This window comes from Diabrotica undecimpunctata, chromosome 6 (genome assembly GCF_040954645.1).
Source record: "Diabrotica undecimpunctata isolate CICGRU chromosome 6, icDiaUnde3, whole genome shotgun sequence".
NCBI lineage: Eukaryota > Metazoa > Arthropoda > Insecta > Coleoptera > Chrysomelidae > Diabrotica > Diabrotica undecimpunctata.
In genome coordinates, this window is record NC_092808.1 from 127963678 (window position 1) to 127986673 (window position 22996).

A 22996-nucleotide genomic window follows, 5' to 3' on the forward strand; every position below is an offset into this window, starting at 1 on the left:
GAAACACATACTCAATTTCCAAAAAAAAAATTTCTGGCAGGTATTTTGGGAAACCACATAGGTATTCCTTTTTTCTCCATACTAACTTGTATCTAAAGTTGAAGGTGAAGTGTATTGTTATGTCTTTATTAATTCTAATTTATTGTTCTTATTTTAATTTACTAAAACACGATAATTTATATCAATTTATTAAACCACTGTACAACAATTTATTTGACTAATTACATAATTTATCTATCGGACGTTACAATTTAAACGCGAGCGCGAGCTTCTTTTTTGACTAGCTGTTTTCTCCAAAAAGGTGCTGTTATATACCCAGTACCGTTAGACTAGAAAAGTCGATGGCCTTCTGGACTAGACCGAGCGGCGAATTGGTCTCAAAACTGATATGTTTACATCGGCTCGTCTCCAGAAAGTTCGAATTGTTGTTTTTATAACGAAGGGGGACCCATTGTGTGTCAGGTAGGCATTACCTAGAAAATACGTCAATGAATGAGAATATTAGTAATAAATATTATTCTATATAGTATATTATACTATAATAGTATATTTAGTAATAAGTATCTAAAGATGTTACAAAATTCAATTGTACCGTTAATACTTGAAATTCTGGAGGATAATCCAGATGAATTCGGCAACTTGGAAATAACGTTTCAACAAGATGGTGCCCTACACACCATTATGGTGCAGTAAGACGTTACATTGATGAGGAATATCGTGGTAGATGGATTGAACAACGAGGTACGATAGAATGACCAGCTCGGTTACCGGACCTCACACCATTAGATTTTTTTCTCTGGCGATACTTGAAATCTAAAGTTTACGCTACAGTACTCGACAATATTGACATTTTGAAACAATGAATTATTGAAGAATGTAGGGCAATTTCCCCTGACATATTTGAGCGAGTACGGCAAGAGTTTAGAAATATAATGCATTACTGTCAGGAAGTAGATAGAGCACAGTTTGAATACTTACTATAAGAACTGGTTGTTAAATATTTATTAATTAAATGAGAAGCTACAATTTTAGCATTTATTTAATTTATTCATCAAATTGAGTTTAAACTCATTAAATTACTGACTGAAGGGGTATTTTCAATACCTTTCACATGAAGTATCACTGGCCATAAGGTCCCATTTAAAATTATCTGTCACAGTGGCGCTGTAACGTTATCTGTCACTATTACATCACCTGTTATGACTAGTTGCAAAGCCAAAGTCTGTTTATTACCTCTCTCCAAATTTCATTATTATAACAATTACCGTTCAAAAGATACAAGGGGGGAACGGACTTTTGACTAGCACTGTATCTGTTATATACTTTAAATCATTAAGTATGCCTTACATTTTATTTTTTGCTTATAATTATACCCCTAATAAGATTCAGTTAAAAACAATTTATTTTTTTTTTCAAAAAATGTCTTGGGTTTTATTGGGTTAATAAAATTTACTATTTTTATGGAGAATAAACCACAATTTTACTTTAAGTTTATTTTGACGATTCGATTTACACTTTCCCAGAATTTTCCCAAAATTCCCAAAAAGAAAAGATTTCCCAAAATACAAAACAGTAAGATATCAAACAAATTGTATTTTTGTTAATGGGTAGATTATTAGTTTTTACTAAGTAACAAAAACAATTTTGTTTTAACTTGAACTAAACGTCTAAATAAACTTATTTTATTGTAAAATTCTAGCGTATTCTTAATCAAAACAGTAAACCCTAAACATGTCTTTAATCTTTTTTAGCAACTTTAAAAGTACGACAAGGCTATTGGTGATATAACAAAGAAGAAATGAGAAACTGAAAACTCTGAGTACAACTTGACTATTCAATAGTGTAGGTATTGTTACAATATACTGAGTGATAAAAAAAGGCACAAACACATAAGTATGTTTATTTGGAATATTTTAATTTTTTACATATGAACTTATCTTACCATAAACGAAAAGGTATAAAATATTCAGTTTTATTTCTTCAGTTTTTGTAGTGACTGCGTGATTTTTTTAGTGATAAGGAAACATTCAGGTTTCGTAAATTTACGGTGTCAGTTGAATTTTAAATGTTGTGTAGCTTATTAAGAAGCCTTTTTTATTGCTCAAAATGCCTAGAGTGCTTAGAATACACTGCGTGTCCCAGCTAAGTGACAAAGGGATTGAATTTTCGGGTTGCGTAAAATGGGTCTATAGGTAAAAGAAATTTCTAGGGAATCAACAGATCCTTACACAATATACTGCAGTAAGAACGAGCATGGAGCGAGGAGTATTGAAAGTCACAGAGTGACTACAGAGCTATGAGATAGCCGATTAAGACTTCTGGCTCTAGGAGACAGATTCAGTAGTAATCGAGCTATCGCAAATCAGTGGTATGGAAGGATACGTATGACATATTGCCGAATACTATATCTCACGGCTGAACGACGGCGTAACCGTTTGCTCGTGTAGAGAAAGAATTATGAGACTGTTAAGTTATGAATCCCGCTTCTGAATCGTCTTAATATTGGAGAACCGTCTCTTGTCTTCTTTACTAAACCATTTGTTGTCATTAGGCTTATATAATCGTTTCATTCTACTCTTTTATTGTTTGCCCAGTTCTTGATGTTCTCCACCTTGCATATACGTCGTATATCTGTACTTCTAGCTCTGTCCCATAGTGTCTTGCCATCAATTTTTCATCTCTGCTGTTTCTAATATTTTTTTTGTCCTTTCTGTGTCAGGTCCTGTTTCTGCCGCGTATGTCATTGTTGATCTGATGACTGTTTTGTAAATTTTGCCTTTCATTTCTTTCCTGATATTTTTATTTTTCCATATTGTTTTATTCAGGCAGCCTGCGGCTCTGTTTGCTCTATTTATTTGATCTTCCACTTCAGTTTCGAGCTTTCCGTAGCTATGATGATAATATGATACCTAGATATTTACACTCTATCGCTTGTTCTATTATTTTACCTTTAAGCTCCAATTTACATCTTAGTAAATTTGCCGTTGTAATCATACATTTTTTTTTTGGGAGAAATTAACATGTTAAATTTTCTGGCGGTTATATTCAATTGGTGCAACATACGTTGTAAATCGCCTTCACTTTGAAAGAGTAGTATTGCGTCGTCTGCATAGCCGATTATTTTAAGTTGTTTTTCTCCCATTTGGTATCCTTTTTTAGTTCTTACTTTTTTTATTATTTCATGCATAATCAGGTTGAACAATAGAGGACTCTGGGAACCTCCTTGTCTTATCGTCTTATCTCATTGCCAGCTTCAATAGGGTCGGTTAGTTCTTCCACTTTTACTTTTATTGTGTTGTTTTGGTATATATTTTCGATCGTTTTGATTATTTATAGAGGTATCTCTCTTGCGTACAATAAGTGGACACCGTCTTTTAATTTGACCCGGTCAAGTGCTTTCTTAAGGTCTACGAAACACAGATATGCCGGTTTGTTGTATTTTAATGATTTCTCTTGCACCTGCCTGATTATAAATATAGCGACGGTGCATGATCTTCCCGACCTAAAACCTTGTTGTTCTTCTGCTAGTGTTATAATTACATTCAGTTTATCTGTTATCACTTTGGTGTAGTAAAAGACATAACCCAGAATTAGACAGAGAGAGGCACGTTCATCACATTGTCGGAGACATAGTATGGGGTGCTATTGCTTATGGTAACAGATCACCACTAATTTTCATTAGAGGCAATATAACAATTTGACCCTTAATTCAGGAAATAGTGGAAACTTATCTTATTCCATACATAAACACAATCCCAAACCCAATTTTGCCAGACTACATGTTGCCAGAGAATTATAAGTCTTTATGGATTAACATCACATTAACCCTCGTAAGCTGGTGTTTTAGAAAAGGACCTCCTTTTTCTAAACTATCGTTTTAATAATTTTTTTGTACATTTATTTAATCTTTTGACTATTCGCATTAAATTTAATTCTAAATGCATTTCACCCATTACAGCATTTAAAATTCATTGCGTTTACGTGATTTTTTAGAAAAGTTACTGTGGGGTGCAAGTGCACCTTACCATTTTGTGAACGGAACATTTTGATGATAAAGTTGGTAAAGAAAAATACACCTATAAACCTGAAATGATACTTCAAGATAACAAAACAAAAGAAACTATTGACGTAGTGGACAAAAAAGGCACAAAAATACGCAACACAGCGCCAAACACGCATATGGCCCATGGTAATGTTTAATCACCTATTAGATATTTCAGAAATAAACGCATCCAAAATTTGGTAAATAAAAAATCCAAATTACGATGGGAAACATTCGGATGCAAGAAGTCTTTTATTAAACTTAGGATGGTAATTGACGAAAGAAAATGTTATCGACAGATATCAAAACGCAAATAATATGCACTTACAGTTACGTCAATTGATGGAAATTGCATATCCTGAATTGGACGTTTCTGACACCTAGAGCTAACATAGCTTCGGGACAAGGTCGGTGTTACTTATGCCAGAGAAAAAAGTACCGAAAGTCCCGGCATTACTGTATTGTGTGTATAAACGTTGTTTGTGTTGCTTACTCTGAAAAATTTCATGTGTTTGTCTTGCAATTAATTGTAATTAATTTTTTTAAATAAAGAAATAAATACTTAAGTTCTAATTATCTTTTAATCAATTTCCCCAACGTTTACGTATAAAAAAATTAATATACGGATGAGGTGCAAATGCACCCCTCCAGTTGTTTACATAAGAATTTAGACATCGTCTTACAAGGGCCATTTACTTTGGCCACCACGATCACCTGTTCTGTCTCCAAACGTGTCTGGGACATCATGGGTCGCAAGCTCTTAAATTTGCAACACCCTCCACAGATATTATCAGCACTTAGTCACGAAGTTGCAGTATCCTGAAATGAGATACCGTAACAGAAAATCTACAACATCATTAGAAAGTTGCCCAGATGTGTTAATGAGTATATAATTTTTTTTTTAATTTTTAATTTACAAACCGCTTAATTATCTAAACGTCAAATTATGTAGTTAGATATTATTTTTTACCCTTTGACTCATGGCGTCTACAATTGTATACCTATTTTTCCATTATCCGCCCTACCCATAATTCGCTTTGTTTGATAGTAGTGTACTATCATATATATCCAAATACATTCAACAGCTGTTTACACGTTCTATTTAGTTCTATTTATTCTCTCGTAATTCCATAATTATATCAAAAACTATTGGTCATCCATTAAATTTTGTTTTATTTGGAATACAAGTATTATGATATGTACATAAAAATTTTTAAAGTGATTATAACAAGTCCCTACAATGTGGTGTCCCCAATTGTAGACAATTGTATAAAAGTAAACTTTTATTTTTTTATTTATATCAAGGGCCTCTTGAAGATGTATAATTAGACAATATAAACCATATGCCTGAACACACTGGGGTGTCCCTTCCTGGACGATGCAAGAATGCTAGCTGCAAGGGCAAGTTCAGATGAACTAGCACGAAACGTAAGGTGTATTTGGGCATTGGAAAAGATTGCAACTGTTTTGTGTTTTTTTTCTTTAAAAAATAAATACTTAAATTTTATATTACTTTTATTGTATTGAAATTTTTATTCTATTTTCATTTTTCAATAAATACCATAATTTATTTCACTGACTACCTATGTCTACAATTGTAGACATTATTTTTTTCATAAACTAGGGAAGCAAATTTTTAAAACACAAGTCCAGGGTGTTAATACACACAAACAATAATTTTTATCTGTGGAAACAAAAACTTGTGAGTCAAAGGGTTAATTCCGGTTAAACATACAAACTATAATTACAAATGGCACATGAAAATAGCTTTAGAACAGTATTATTAAATAAAAGAAATAAAACATTATTATTGTCAGGGATAGCAATTTACTCCTAGATACTTGCAGTTATAGCTTTGACTACGTAATAAAACGGAAATATATTTATTTCGATAACCGCATTAATCCCAATAGTTGTCAATTCGACATCGGAAAGTGTTTCATTAAAAGGATGTCGCCTCATTACCCAGACAATTAACTTCACAATTCTGTTCTACCGCCATGCCGTTCGCCTATATTACATGAGAGGGTCCGGGCAGAAAGCAGGCGTTTGAAGCAAGTTCAAAAAGGGGTTGGCATTTTAAAATGGAGTCCGAGTTAAGTGCTTTTTAGATTTTTTTTAATTTACTATTACGTGTATATTGCATTGATACTACGTGGATTAAAAAAATACTTGACACGAGAATAGAATAGAATAGAATAGAAATATGCTTTATTATCACTGAAAATTGTACAATTTTATGGACAAAGCTTACAAAAAGTAAAAAAAAATAACAATAACAATTTAAAATCATAAAATAAAGGATAATAAAATACTCAATCCATTGCAAAATTAAAAAAAAATTACAATTTGCATAAGTTGCTGCATGTGATATTTAAATATATATAAAAATACTTTAGTTACTTGTACATAAAGTACTGTAATTTCTTCGTTACGATGTTATTCATTAAGAAACCCTTCCATTGAATATTTTGATCTTTTAGATTTAGATAAATAGGCTTTTGTCATTTTACGGAACTTAAGAAAAGAAGTTGTAAATTTAAGTTGCAAAGGGAGATGGTTGTATAATTTTTTTGCCGAATATAATATAGATTTCTTTATTAACTTAGTGGACAGGATCGGTAAATACACATCAAAGCTTGAATTTCTGGTGGAGTAGTTATGATTAGGTCGTGCTGGAAAAACGTGTAGGTGTTTACGAATTAGACAAACAGTTTCTAAAATATATTAAGAGGGAAGAGTTAAAATCCGGTGATTTTTGAAGTAGCTTCTGCATTGTGTTATTCTACTGAGGCCAAAAAGATACCGTATTGCTCTTTTTTGTAATTTAAAAATACCATCAGATTGGCAGCTGTACTAGAAACATAAAAAGAAAGACCATTTCAAAGATAAGACTCAAACAAAGGAAAATATGTTATTTTGAAAGATGCCAAATTGATTTGCTTCGAAACAGATCTTATTGCATAGCAGGCTGAGGATAGTTTCTTACTTAACAAATCAATATGAAGGGACCATTTAAGGTTGCTGTATATAAAAATACGAAGAAATTTTACAGAATCAACGATACTGATCTGGTTATTATTAAGAAGCAATGGTTAAAGAGCTCCTTTATAGGATAATGCTACTGTCTTACCCACGTTAAAAAAAGCAAAATGGAGTCAGATTAGGTTTTTATTTTAAGTAGATCAGAAGTTATAGTTGGATGAAGAGTTGCAATATTAGAGATTTTTTCATCGATTTTTAAGTTAGTGGTGAACTAATAAAGATAAGGAAAAGTAGAGGACCCAATACTATACCTTGTGGTACTCCACATACAATGCTTTTGTGACTAGAGTAAGTATCATTTGCTCTAACTAGTTGTTTTCTATTTCTCAAGTAAGATTGGAATCAATTCAAAGAAATATCTCAAATTCCGTAAAAATTTAGTTTGTTTTATCAATATGTCGTGATTTACATAATTAAAACCTGTGGCATAGTCACAAAAAACAGTGGCAGTGTAAATATAATTACTTAGTGCTTGATAGACCTCATGTATTATAGAAAACATAGCATCACTGGTACATTTATTAGATAAAAACTGAACTTACTTTGAGATAAAATATTATTTTCAACAAAAAAGGACATAAGTCGGGATTTTATAAGTTTCTTAATAATTTTGGATAGGATCGGTAGTAAGGCAATAGGGCTATAGTTGCAGACATTTGATTTTTCACCACCCTTATGAAGAGTAATAATAATGGCTGTCTTTAGGCACTCTGGAAATATACCTTTTTTAAAGGAATCATACACATTTTTTGGGAGATTTGAGAAAATTTTTATGGATAGTCTGTCAGTACTCCAGGAAGATTTGCTTTTGATACTACTGATTGTTTGGATCAGTTCAGATTTAATAACTGGTCTTATAAAGAATCGGTTGAGACCTTTTTTGAATTGAAGAGATAGAAAATAGGATCTTGTTGTGGCAAAATAGTTGATGTTATATTTTTACTTGCATCAACGAAGTATTCATTTAAATTTTCAGAGTTTGAAAGAGAACATGTTTGAGTTGTATTAGTTTTATTTCGAAAATCGTTTATTATGGACCAAGTTTCTTTTGCAACATTTTTAGAGCTTCCCAGACAATTTTGAGAGTACTTTTTTAGCCGTTTTGATAAGTTTTAGATAAATTTCTCTGTACTTTGGACGTTGTTAATAAATTTCTTGATGTACAGTAGTGAACGCATATTCTTGGTTGATATGCGAATACCTTTGGTAGTCTAGGGTTTGTGATGTTTTGACTTAATTGTTATTAAAGGAAATAACCTACTGAAAATACAGACAAACCTATCTAAAAAATCGTCTAAATTAAGCAGGTTCTGAAAAAATAGTTCCGTGGAAGAATCAGGGGATCTATAAATGCAAAGAAAGTATAGATTAAGATTCTTGTTATAAACCAATGAAAACTTAGAAAAGGCTTTATTTAACAGAAAGTCACATTTTGTTATGGGAGAAATATCATCATTTATAGAAACAATTAGGGTGCCACATTGAGCTGAACTTAGATGATCATACCTAGTAATTGTGGTATATTTTTCTACAAAAACACTTATATTTAAAGCAAAGCATTTTTGTGCATCATTTTGCAGAACTCACAGAATATCACTGATATATTAATAAAAGCATAAGCAAAAGGACGGATCTGCAGCTGTTGCCTCTTCTCAGTGCCAAATTTGCACGTTTTGCTGTCATCAGTTAATTAATGCTTCCTTGAAATCATTGCTTCCTCGATATCGTTACGTCAACTTTTTCGCGGTCATTCTTTATATTTGTTCTGAAGAGAATGCAATGTTATAAACGTCATATTTTTGTTTATTATTTTTAAATAATTATTTTTTCAATTACTGTTTAATGATAATATGTTCAGAGATTCTACCCAGTTGCTCTGTTGACTCCTGCTGGGACGAAATATTATAAGCAAATTGTAGAGGTATACGTGAAATAAAATCCCAATTGTCTTTTGTATATCTTTATTTACTCGTATTTTGAGTATAATAAGTCAGTTCGCCAGTTTTTGTTGAATCGATATGTAAGATATAGGTAAGAGAGAGACAGCAGATATATTTTCTCTCTTTCTCTCTCGAGAATAAAAATGTTCGTATTGTAAACATATTTAATATTTATTAATATTAATATTTTTTTTTATATTATTATCATGGTAAATTAAACATATGCGTAAGTTGTATTGTATTATATTAAATTATGTGGCAGTGTATTGTATTGTATTTTTATATTAATAACAAAATTAACAATGAATTTTACTGCAGAGTATGTGTAAAAAAATTTTTTTGCATTCAACTCTTTTTATACATATATGAAAATAAAAATATATATTTTCATTAAAATATTGATTCAATCCTTCATTTACTTACTATACTCCTATTACAGGTCAAATGTTTATATACAGCAAACGCATATGCACCATATACCTGTATACCTAATTTTCTCTTTCTGCTCTCTCTTACCTATAGCATTACATATGTAATGATTGTGCAGATTGACTCCCATATAAATTTGTAACGACGAACGCGTGTATAGAAGTATAACTTCTACCGGCAGTCCCACTGGTTTGCCACACCCGTTTTTTTTTTACTTTTTTTCGGACTTGTCTTTCCCATTTTTAATTATTTTTTACAAATTTAATTTCTATATTTTGTAGCCTTCATATTTTTGTTGCGTTTTTTCTTGCATGTGTTATTTCCAAAGTTTTTTCTTTTCTTTTATTTTACTTTTTACCACGTTCTTTCACCATAGTGTCCTTTTTCTATTATTTTTTGTGTCCATCATATTTATTTTGTTGTATTTATTATCGCATTTCCAAATTTTTCACATTCTTCTTTTACTATTTTTGTCGCTTCTCGTTCTTCGTCCATTTTCTTCTCTACCTCTTTCTTGTATAGTACTTTCATTGTTTTTTCTCTTAGTGTATGTATTTTAAATATCTACTTTTGTATTTCTTATTTTTGTCCCCTTTTTTATTTCTATTATTTTGCTGTTAAATGTAGTTTCCAGTAGGTAGTGATCACTGCCATATAGCTTCTTCTGACTCTTACGTCTCTTGTCTAGGCCCTCTTTGTTGTTTACTATAGTATAGTTAACAATTGGTTGTTTATTTTCTTGATATGACATCTCTTTTGATCTTATGTATCTTTTTATGTTAAAAATGTGTATTAATGTTATTGTCTGAACAGCATTCAAGTAACAGTTTTCCATTATTGTTGATTTTATCCTCTCCGTAAGGTTCGATAACATCGTTTCATTTTTCCATTTCTTTTTCCACTTTAGCATTATTATCTCATGTGATTATAATTTTCGCTGTCGTAAAATGATTTATCACTTCTTGCATTTTATCCCAGAACCCCAGAACTTGTCCTCTTTGTTTTTTTGTTGGTTTTTATTTATCATGCGTACCTCTCTCTTGACTTTAGCTGCAATAATTCATAAGTAGCCATTTTAGCAGCGTTACTAATCTTATGAGGAATGTATGCCGCGTCACCTTCACTACTGATTTTCATATTTTTTAATAAAAAACCAAAAACACTTTCGAATCTTATATTACAAACGCTGCCATAATAAAAATACAAAATACAAAAGTTGATATTATCATTAAGACCGTCTATATTAATACTTAAAATCGTTCAAAAAAATCGTCCCAAAAGTAGTTGGTACGATTTGAATAAAGTGGAACTTTCGATTTAATAAATGCTCCAGTCGTCAGAGACGAAAATGCCACTAAACCTGTAAAAATCCTACGAATAAGCTGAATTTTGTCGAGAATATTAATGGGGAATATTACAAAAAAGATACAAAAAAGTTTACCACTTTTACCACCGGACATCTCCCCAAAACGCCCCTCGCAGGGGGTAAAAGCGAAAAAAAAATCGAACTACCAAGAATCTTTAGGTCGTAAGAAAAATGTTTCTAATAAAAAAAGTAGCTGAGATAATTTTAAACAAAAATGTTAAATATCACTTTTTGTGTATAATGAACTGTTCTCTCAGAAACAACGCTTGAAGCGACCGTCGATTTTGAATATCAGTTACGCGCGCGAAATCAATGTTCAATAAAATTTGTATCAGCTCGACGGTAAAAATTCGATATCTTTTGATCCAAGCGTCCTATCGTCAAAAATCAATATGTTTTTTAAAGGCAAAGAATCTAGCTTTCATATGCAATTTTTGTGTTTTGCCGCAAGTAAATTAAAGGCGGTTAATAAATAAACGTGACGCGATTTTTGTCATTTTTAATGATTCTCATGAGATCAATGCAATTTATTCCTTTTAGTGACTGGTCACTATAAAGTATCGATTACTAGAGCCTAACCTTTAAAACCTTTAGCACAAAATTTTAGTTTTGAGTTTTGGCAACAAATGTGACGCATTTGAAATATGCTTTAAAAACGCTGGATCTAAACTTTTAACACTTTTTTTGTCAATAAAGCTAGTACGTTTTTCAAAAGAATCAAACTTGTGCTACAAACTACACCCGAAATCGTCTTCTTGGAGGCATTTCCCGTGACGTGCGATCGCTTGAAATGTAAAACATTAAATTCTGCATTTGTATTCATATTTCAAATGCCTCATATTTGTTGCCACAACTCAAAATTCAAATTTGATGTTACAAGATTTAAAGATTGATCTCTAAAAATGGAAATTTTACTACGACTGGTCGATGAAAGTGATCAATTTTAAACCTAGATATGCCTGACGTACAATAAATTGTACACCACAAATATCTTTTAACTTGATTATCTATATTATAAGGATCATATTTCTTGATAACCGCCTAAATACTTTCAGTATGTAGTAATCAACCATAGAGTGTACAATGTAGTTGTGAATTGCTGGCTTTGAAATATTTGGCGATAATATTGTGATAAAGTTTACACTCTTTATAACATGGCCGAATTCGGAATACGATTTGCTAAGTAAGTAAATATTTGTTATAATGTATACAAAAAAAAAATATTCTTTTTGTGTTTACTTGTAGAAAACACATTTATATTTCAATTTGATTTTAGTGTACAAAATATTGTACGACAGAAAAATACCATACTATTTATTTTTAGGGGCTTTTCATTGGAGGATGCGCTTAGTATGTTAGAAGATGATGAAAATTTAGTAGCAAATGTAGATAGTATTACTTTAATGCCTCCAATAAATGCATGTGATATCCTAACAGACAAAAACTCTGGTGATGAAGATGTAATGTTAATGGATAATTTACCTGGGTCGCAATTACAAGCTTCTGCTGAAATAAATGTGCAAAATAATTACGGTGACGCATTAGTAACCGATTCTCAAGATAATATTTCATTACCAAAGCAGGGAGAAAAAAGAACAGTTAAAAGGTCTAAGAAAAAAAATCTACCACTGAGTAAAAGAAGACATTCAGATGGAAGACCAATGTATCATTGTAAACGAACTTCCAGAACAACATGATTCTAAGAGTCCCCTTGAATGGTTTTCCCTTTTTTTTATGAAGAATTCATACACCTGATAACGTCAGAAACTAATCGATATGCTTCACAGAAGAATCGTCAACAAGAAATTCGAGAATATGAAGTCAGAGCTTTTCTGGAAACTCTCATATGGAGTAGGTATGTAAACATTCCTCGGAGGAGAATGTTTTGGCAACGTGACAGAGATGCTAACAATCAACTTGTGACAGAAGCTCTTACGAGAGATAAATTTGAATTTATTATATCAAATTTTTATCTGACAGATAACTGTACCTTGGAACAAGGAGATAAATTAGCAAAAGTCAGGCCTTTGTTTGTAAATTTGAATAAGAAGTTTATGAAGTACGGACCTTTAACGGCAACGCATTCTGTAGATGAAGCAGTGGTTCCGTACTTTGGAAGGCATTCATGCAAACAATTTATACATGGTAAACCCATCAGATACGGTTAGAAATTATGGGTTGGTACATCACGTCTTGGCTATATTTACTGGTTTGAACCATACCAAGGATCATCAACTAATATTAGTAAAATTTATACCGATTATGGAGTCGGAGCAAGCGTCGTATTGAAATATTCTAATGTGTTAAGGAAAAATGGCGAAATGAAAAGTTCCACTTGGTTTTTGATAACTTTTTTACCTCTATTCCCCTCACGGAAAAACTAACAGAAAAAAGCTTTTTAGCCACTGGCGCAGTTAGAGAAAATCGTTTACCAGAAATACACTTACAAGATTCAAAAATTATGAAAAAAAGAGAACGACATATTATGACTACAGAAAAATTACTGATCAAAATATAATTGCAGTAAAATTGCATAACAATAATTTAGTAACGCTCTGTTCAAACTCAGCAGGACTTCAACCAATTAATCTTGTAAAGCGGTATTCACAGAAGGAGAAGAAGACGATCCAGGTATGAAAGAAAATAGACAATCTTCCTCTGTAATATTAGTAATATTTATCATTTCAGGTAGAACAACCGCATCTCGTACATGAGTATAATGTAAACATGGGCGGAGTAGATCGTAGTGATCAAAATATTAGTCTTTACCGCATTTTTATTCGCGACAAAAAATGGTATCTTTTATTGATCAATCAATGCATTGACATGGCTGTTCAGAATGCCTGGCAACTTCATCTTTTGCGTGAAGGAAAACTAGACTAGTTATCATTTAGAAGACGCATTGCAACATCATTGTTACAACAAAATAAAAACCTAATTCCTATTCTCGAGGTCGTCCATCAGCCAATGAAAACATTGATATTCGCTATGATCGACTAGACCATTTAGTAATTCCACAGGAGAAACCAACTTGCTGTAATTTCTGCCACGATAGAGCAAAAAATGAGGTGTTCAAAATGCAACGTAGGCTTACATGTTAAATGTTATGTTTCATATCACACTAAAACTTAATAGAAGTTTATATGCCTGGTGTATCATATTTTGTACAGTATTTTTTTTACTTATTTTTCATTACTATTTTGTTTTTACGATAAATATGTTTTTGTTAATTAACATAACACGTAAATTTGGAGAAAAATATTAAAAACTATTTTCATATAGGTTTTAGGCATATCTGGGTTAATCTCACAAGAATATTTAAAAAATTACGCCTGTATAAACACCTTTATAAAAACCGCGTAGCTGACATTCAAAAACGAAAGTCGCTTTAAGCGTTGTTTCTGAGAGAATGGTTCACTCTACACAAAAAGTGCTAATAAACATATTTGTCTTAAATTATCTCAGCTACATTTTTTATGTAAAATATTTTTTTCTGTGGCATAAAGATTCTTGGTAAATCGATTTTTTTGTGTTTTTACTTTCCCTACGATGGGGTTTTAGGGGGAAGTCCGGGGGTAAAAGTGGTAAATTTTATTGCATCTTTTTTGGGGTCCCAAAATTAATATTCTCGGCAAAATTTAGTGTGTTCTTATGATTTTTAGGAGTCAACTCTCTGACGACTGGACTAAAATCATACCAAAAGTATAGTTTTTGGAACGCCTACAGAAAAAATATTAAAAATTCACGATTAGAAATTAGTCAGGCAATATAAAATTTGATATATTTGGCAAATATAATAGACCATTTTATTTAAATTTTACATTAATTTTTAATTTTACTTACTAAAACATTATTAACAAAGATTATTTAAAGATATATGCTAGTTATTTCTATTTGGAAACCAAATTCTATTATTTATTAACATTTTTTAAATAAAGAATTGTGCATGGAGTATAATATTAAAAAGATCTAAGGAAGTTCTTATCTAATAATAAATTTTTATCAAATACTTCTCGTCTAATATCTAGGAGAATACTCTTTATGCTCTTCTTTGAAATATACTCAGAAGTTCTTGTTTATCTCCTAAAAGGATTTTCTATATGGTGAAACCAAAATTCTTTCATCCTCAAACAGAAAGCTTTTACATTTTTATTAGCTTAAAATCGATTCATTTTTATTCAGTTGAATTTTGATTCAAAAATCTTGTTTAATTATATAGAACTTTACTGTATTATGTGCAATATATAATATGATTAGATTGAGTACATATTACATATATATATATATACATATATATATATATATATATATATATATATATATATATATATATATATATATATATATATACGATATAGACCTATATAATATGTATATAGACTTTAAACAAGCTTTTGATAGTGTGAAAAGAGACAGAATGCTGGAAGACCTTTGTAATCTAGGTATACCTAAGAAATACATCAGCCTCATAAAAATGACGTTGCAGGGTTCAAAAGCCGCAGTCAGAGTAGATGGAAAACTGACTCCCCTGTTTAACATCAACATGGGAGTAAAACAGGGAGATGCCCTATCAACCATGCTATTCAACCTAGTTCTTGAGGCAGTCATCAGAAAAACCAATATAACCGGCCATATAAACACCAAATCAGTACAAATTACTGCATATGCAGACGATGTAGCCATCATTAGTAGGAATAAGCCACGACTAATGGAAGTGTTCAAACAAATTGATCCTGAAGCAAGAAAAAGAGGTCCCAAAATAGACGAAGCAAAAACGAAGTATATGACAGTCAAAAGAATAACTAACAATAAAAATAATATCACAATAGACAACTATACTATCGAACGAGTGGATGACTTTACATATCTTTGCACAGAAATCAATCAGAAGAACTCCGTAAGTAGCGAAATTAATGCACGTATTTCCAGCGGGAATCGTACATATTATGCTAATAAAAGATTGATGACATGGAAATTATTAGACAAAAGAACCAAAATGACTATCTACAGAACACTGATTAGACCCGTAGTAACCTATGGAGGATTATTAGAAACTATGCGAGGACCCGGTAGAAGGAGAATATCATGGCTGCGGAATTTAAGAACATGGTTTAAGAAAACCTCAACGGAGCTGTTTCGAGCCGCAGCGAGCAAGGTCATGATTGCCAATATGATTTCCAACATCCGAAACGGATAGGAACCAGAAGAAGAAGAACCTATGGATGTGAAACTTGGGTAATGACGAAAAAAGATGAAGCCCAACTCAGGACATTCGAGAGAAAAATACTGAGGAAAGAATATGGCCCGGTACAAGAGGAAGATGGCACATGGAGAATCAGGAGAAACGACGAGGTTAATGAGTTAAATGAAGGTTATGACATTGTAAGATTTGTGAAAAGTCAAAGACTGTCATGGCTGGGACATGTGCAGAGACAAAACGATGCAAAAACAACAAAGAAAATGTTACAACGAGATGGTTGGATGACGTGGAAGACAACCTGAAAACAATGAACATAAGACAATGGAGAAGAAGGGCACAAGAGAGATCTGAATGGAAAAATCATAGACATAGCCAGACAGGCAAAGACCCATCCAGGGTTATGATGCCAAAAGAAGAAGATATATTATATATATATATATATATATATATATATATATATATATATATATATATATATATAAATGTTTTTGATGGGTTGGAGTCAATAAAAGGGGCTATTGGTTAACTATTTAATATCTCGAGCTTTCAATTGTGTTTACAATTCTTATCAAGAGCTGCTAAAAAAGACAAAATATCTTACAAAGTTGAACTAGAAAGAAAAACATTTTTTGTTAACTCACCAAATAAAATTAGTTTCGTTAATAAAATTGCTGTAAATACATTTTAAAAAGAATTAATACTAAAATGCCCTTATCTAATAAATTCTTCCCTGAAATTTTAATAATTATGAAAACATTTTCTTAACAAAAATAATTGAATTTATAAATAGTTTAAAGTAGCAACCAATTACAAATAAGCCTCAATGTCATAAATGCCAACTTAAAATTTTTACCTTTGACAATTATATTGTCAAAAATAAAATTTTGTTTAAATATTCTTTTTTGTTTAGTAACAAAAAAGAAGAAGATTTATTCACCATTGATAGATGTCTGAAAAAATGTAACAGATATATGGAAAATTAAATAAAAATGTGATATTTTTCAAGTTTCATATTTATATAAATTATAAAGAAATAATATAATTATAAATTTTGCTTAGGTTTTGAATTTCTGTTCTTTTGTTTAAATTATTATCACTTTTGCTAATACAAACCATTTCCAAAAAAGTCCTTTTGAAGTTATTACTTTCACTACATAAAATTTTTATGTTATCAAAATCCATAATATGGTCTTTATCGATTACATGCTCTGCCAAAGCACAAGATGGTTTTTTAATTCTGCAATCACTTTTGTGAGAAATAATGCGATTTGAAAGATTTCTTCCGGTCTCACCAACATAGTCAGCTTCACACTGAGTACAACTAATGCTGTATACTACATTCGTTTTTTCAAATTTGTCTATAGGATATTTAGTTTTGGAATATAAATATGAAATAGTTTTGATGTTCTTTGTTGCTATTTTTATATTGTCAATGACCTTTAGTGTTTGTATTAATTTAGGTGTTAATGATGGTATAAAAGGTAGTGAATGATAATAGATGTTCTGATTGTTAGATACAATGTTTTGAGATTTAGCAAAAAATGGTGTTAAGTTATTTATATTAACAATATTAGAAAAAAGCATCCTATGTAGCATATCTGGAGGATAAGAGTTTTCAATTAAAATATTTTTTAACAATTGAAGATCTTCATGTAGATAATCTGGATAAGAAAGTTTTAAAACACGTTCTTTTAATCCTGTTATAAGGTTTATTTTCATCTTATTTGGATGATGAGAGACATAAAGATGAAACAATTGGTCTCATAGATAAAGTTGGTTTATGTATTTTAGGTAGAGCATAAAACCGTGGAACAATAGAATTATAAATTTTGAGCTCTTTTGCTTTTTTATTATCAATAAATTTCTTTCTGTTTAATTTAGATACTAGACAATTTGCTTTTTGTTGTAAACTACAAACAGGACTCCTTCTAAGTGTAGTGTAATACTTAGTATCATTTAAGACTTCTACATTTTTGTGTAGGTAATCCTCTTTATACATTACAACAGTTACGTTACCTTTATCGCTTTTGACAATGTAAATTTCAATGTAAAAAATGATCTTTGACTTCTTTATGTAAAAAGTTTGTAATAACGTTTGCACATTTAGACCTAACAACATCCTTTTGACTATCATTAAGTGGTCTGATTATTGATTCAATATCAGAAAGTAAATTAGGAACTCTAATATCAGATTTGGAAGGACATAAAGAAAATTTAGGTCCTAATGCTAAAAATTTTTTAATTTCAAAAGGAAAATGAATAGATGTTAGATTTTTAAATCATTTTTCTTAAAATTTTATCTTATCAAATAATAAAAAATAAAGAACGATATAAAAACGTGAAAATACAAATACACCTAGCAGCAGAATAAGCCATTGGAAGAGTGTTAATGATCGGATATTTTATAACAAGAAAAACTCATATTGGTGGTCATCAAAGATAGAAAACCAAATATGTAAAAGAAAAGAAGTGAGATTACCAGAAGTGGCTGACTACAGAAGATTACGAAGACAGAAGAAAACACAGAAGGCAAACTTATGACACAAAAAAAAAGAAATAAAAAGCAGCAAAAAAGCACGAGAAGCTTTATTTCTGTGAAGCCACTATTTTTAACCCAAATTATTGCACTTAACTTATAACACAACACCTAAATTGTCTTTAAATATTTTATGATATCTTTATAAAAATTTCTTTAGAAATGTCATATTTTTGTAATTTAAAATTGTTTCTAAAAATCTTTCGTGTACTACATTATCAATTTATTACTTTCAGGTCCGTTTGTGATAGTATGGAAACGAGGGACGACGCTAGTAAGTGCAGGACCACAGCTAATCAGCATGGACCCAAGAATTTCCCTTATCGGTTACAACCTACAATTGAAGGATATCCGCCACGCCGATCAAGGAGACTACACTTGCCAGATCGGAGACGGGTCCCAAGGGGATCTTATACACACCATAGAAATATTAAGTGAGTCGATTTAAGGATGATTTATGATGTCTTTTTATATTTTTCCATAAAGGGAAGATTTTCAATACGCAATATTTTACTTAGCCAATATTTTATAGTCTCGGATAGTAACACAAATATATTATGGAGTGTTATTTGTAGTCATTGCGATGTTTTATATTTTATTTTAAAATTAATATTAATAAATTACAATCTTCTTCTTGTTTTTGTATTAACTGTATGTTTCCAATTTTGGGTTTTACAACAGTAATTTTTAGTTTATCTGCTACTGCTCACACCACAGTAGTTATTCTTCTTTTTTTTTCTCCTAATCTTAACAAATTGCCTCTTGTTTGATCTCTAATCGTAACACTTATTTTTACTTTTACGAGTCCGATCTCCTGTCTAATATTAACTAAGATTCTCAACTCAATAACGAACCACGTTAATTGCAGCATCGCTGACCAACTATAGATCGTCGATCGTACAAGTTGAGAGGTATATGAAACATGACAAAAGGTGTTCCATCTTTTGTTGTTTTCCACACTGGCATACAATACAAAAAACTTTTTCTGAGTTTTAGCCTTGAGTGGTAATGGTTGAACTTTTTAATCTAATATATCAGACTGCCACAATCCTTAGACAATGGCTAAAATCGACCTTTGCGGCAATACCCAAAAAGTCAAGTGCAATATCTTGCTTAGATCACAGAACAATAGCTTCAAAAAGTCACACACTTAAAACATTTTTAAAAATAATGCACAGCAGAATTGTTAAACCTCTTAAATATGAAATTGTTCTTATGGTGCCCTATCTAATTAATGGATGTTGGCGACAATTCTGGCATACTCCTCTCGGTCTTTTGTGGCTCTAAAGAGTGCATGGGCATCGAGGTTTGTCCAATCCCTAATGTTTTTAAGCCATGAGTATTGCTTTCTTCTGATGCCCCGTTTTCCTTCTATCTTCCCTTTCATAATAAGCTTTAGAAACTGATACTTGGAATTTCGAAATATATGACCCAGATAAGCAGTTTTTCATTTTTTTATTATTGGCAGCAATTCTCGTTCTCTGCCTATTCGATTTAATACTTCAACATTTGTTGTCTGATCTGTCCAGGGAATTTTAAGTAATCTTATAAATACCCACATTTCAAAGGCCTCCAATCGGTTCATCACATTGGCCTTTATGGTCCAGGTTTGTAAAATGTAACATTTTACAAAGCGATATCGAAGCGTTAAGTTAAGGCTGCTGTTGCTTAGCAAGGTTCTCATATTAGTAAATGCTGTTCTGGCCTGCTCAATTCTGCTACGTATTTCTATGGATCTAGATATTCAGTTATCCAATTACCGAGATATCTGAACTTGGGGATCTTTTGGACGTTCTTATTGTTTACTCTTATATTTAATTGCATATTTCGTGTTCTGCTAACCACCATTACCTTCGTCTTGTCTATATTAACCTTCAAGCCCAGTCGTTCTCCTTCATTGTTTATTCTATCTATTAGTCGTTGTAGCGCTTCTTTGCTATCTGCTACTATGACTGTATTATCAACATAGCGAAGATTACTAATAGTCTGTCCGTTGATTTTGATTCCATCTTCAGTGTCACTTAAGGCTCTATCGAAAATCGTTTCAGAGTAAAGATTTAAAAGGAGGGGTGACAGAACACAACCCTGTTGTACATCTTTTTCGATTGAGAAATATGATGTAGATTCCAGTCCTACTCTCACAGATGCCACTTGATTCATATAAAGGTTCTTTATAATTTTGAGGTCATTCTCATCTATCGAACGTTCCTGGAGCTATCTTACTAATTCTGAATGATTAACATAATCGAACGCTTTCCATCTTCAGTGTCACTTAAGGCTCTATCGAAAATTGTTTCAGAGTAGAGATTAAAAAGGAGGGGTGACAGAACACAACCCTGTCGTACATCTTTTTCGATTGAGAAATATAATTGTCATTCTCCTCTATCGAACGTTCCTGGAGCAATCTTACTAATTCTAAATGATAAACACAATTGAACGCTTTCTGGTATTCTATAAAGCATAGAAAGACATATTTTTGCTGATCTCTGCATTTCTAAAGTAGGACAGTTAAGCTATAAAGTGCTTCTCTTGTGGCAAATGGTTGTCTGAAACCGAACTGTGTGGGGTCAATGTCTCTTTCACATCTGTTGTATATTCTTGTGTGAATTATCTTTATAAAGAGTTTTAGGACCTGGCTCAATACGCTGATCATTCGGAATTGGTCGCAACTATTAGCTTTTGACTTTTTTGGGATTGGTATAAAGGTTGGTTGAAGCCAATCCTGGGGTATTTGACCGGACTCATAAATGTCATTAAAAAGATCTACCAAGGCGTCTATATTGGCTTCACTCAACATTGTTAGACAGAGTGTCAAAGACAGTGTTTTTTGAAAGACCAGATGGTAGAAGATCAGTAGGCCGACCAAGAAAAAGATGGAAGGATGATGTTGAAACCGATTTATCTAGAATTGGGGTACAACAATTTGAAATAGAAGCGCAAGATCGTAGACGATGGAGGGCGATAGTGGATGCGGCGAAGACTCATCCCGAGTTGTAAAGCCAGTGAAGAAGAAGAAGAAGAACATTGTTACAACCTCTATGTATATGTCTGGGCCTGGTGCTTTTCCCCATTTGCTCTGTGTGATTGCCCTTACAACTTCTGACTTCAAATATTTTGGAGGAGGGTTCACTTTTATATTCACTTTTAGAGTTTCTTCTAGTGTTGTTTGAGTATATTTGCTGTGTGTAGTTTATTCAATGTTGAAGTAAATCCTTGGGATCAGTAATTAATTTATTGTTCTTCACAATACTGTTAAAACTGCAAGGTTTTGTATGACCTGTCACTTTTTGAACGAGATTATGTATGTTAAAGTGGTCATGTTTTCTTTTCAAGTCTGTCTAGCAGCCACTGTTCTTTGGCTTTGCGTCACTCTTTTCGTATTTGTCGGTTAATCTTCTGATGTTTGGTTCGGTCTTTGTTTTTAAATAATCTACGGTCCTCCATCATTGATAATATTTCGTCAGTTATCCAATTCTTCTTTTCGTACTTTTGGAAAGCGATTAGAGACAATGTGGTGGTTACGATAGCTTTTTTAATACAATTCCATTTGTCTTCTATACTGGCCGGTTGTTTAGATCTTGCCGTGATATCAATGTCAAAAATATTGACAGTCGTGATATGAGAATTATATTTAATCTATATTGAAATCAAACTGCCAAGGTAAGAGTTGACAACCAAAATACCCGAGATATCAAAATACAGAGAGAAGTCCTCCAGGGTTGCATGCTGTCACCACTACTCTTCAATGTATAGAAGGTATATATCAATGGAAAAGTTTTGAATAACTTACGTTTTGCAAAAGATACAGTAATGATGATGGATAATAACAATAACTTACAAAACGTAACGCAACGACTTAATGAATGCTGTTATGAATATAGATTAAGAATAAATTTGAAAAAAAAACTAAATGCATGATCATGACTAAATCAGCAGATGCAAAAATCCAATTGATTGTTGAGGATACTGTAATTGAGAGTGTATATACCTACAAATACTTAAGATCATGGATAACGTCAAATGTAGACCAAATCAAAGAAATTACGACACGTATTGAAATAGCACGTGAATCATTCTTTAATTTTTTTTTGTTGTCGGGATATAAGGTTAGGACTATGCCTAAGAATGGTTCGGTGTTAGGTATTCACTAATCTTCTTTGTAGCTTGGAAGCATGGACAATAAAACAAGTGCATCTGAATAAGTTAGCCGCCTTTGAATTTTGGTGTTACAGAAAAATCCTACGAATATCATGGACTCAAAGAATATCAAACGCAGAAGTTACTCTAGAAGAATAGGAAATGAAGCTTTAGCTCAGCTGAAGCTAAGAATGAAAAAAACTGAAGTACTTAGGCCATGTTATGAGAGGAGAAAGACGCTCATTATTACAGCTTATTATGCAAGGCAAAATTCGAGGAAAGCGAAATGTGCGAAGACGAA

At 31.8% G+C, this 22996-nt stretch overlaps 1 protein-coding gene across 1 annotated transcript in view; it reads left to right on the forward strand.

Moving 5' to 3' along the window:
• LOC140444610 (opioid-binding protein/cell adhesion molecule-like) overlaps positions 1 to 22996 on the forward strand; it is a 729647-nt gene that overhangs the window by 445128 nt on the left and 261523 nt on the right. Inside the window, exon 4 of the mRNA XM_072536370.1 lies at positions 18795 to 18992. Coding sequence (XP_072392471.1) covers positions 18795 to 18992 — 198 coding nt within the window. The remainder of the gene's footprint in view (positions 1 to 18794; positions 18993 to 22996) is intronic.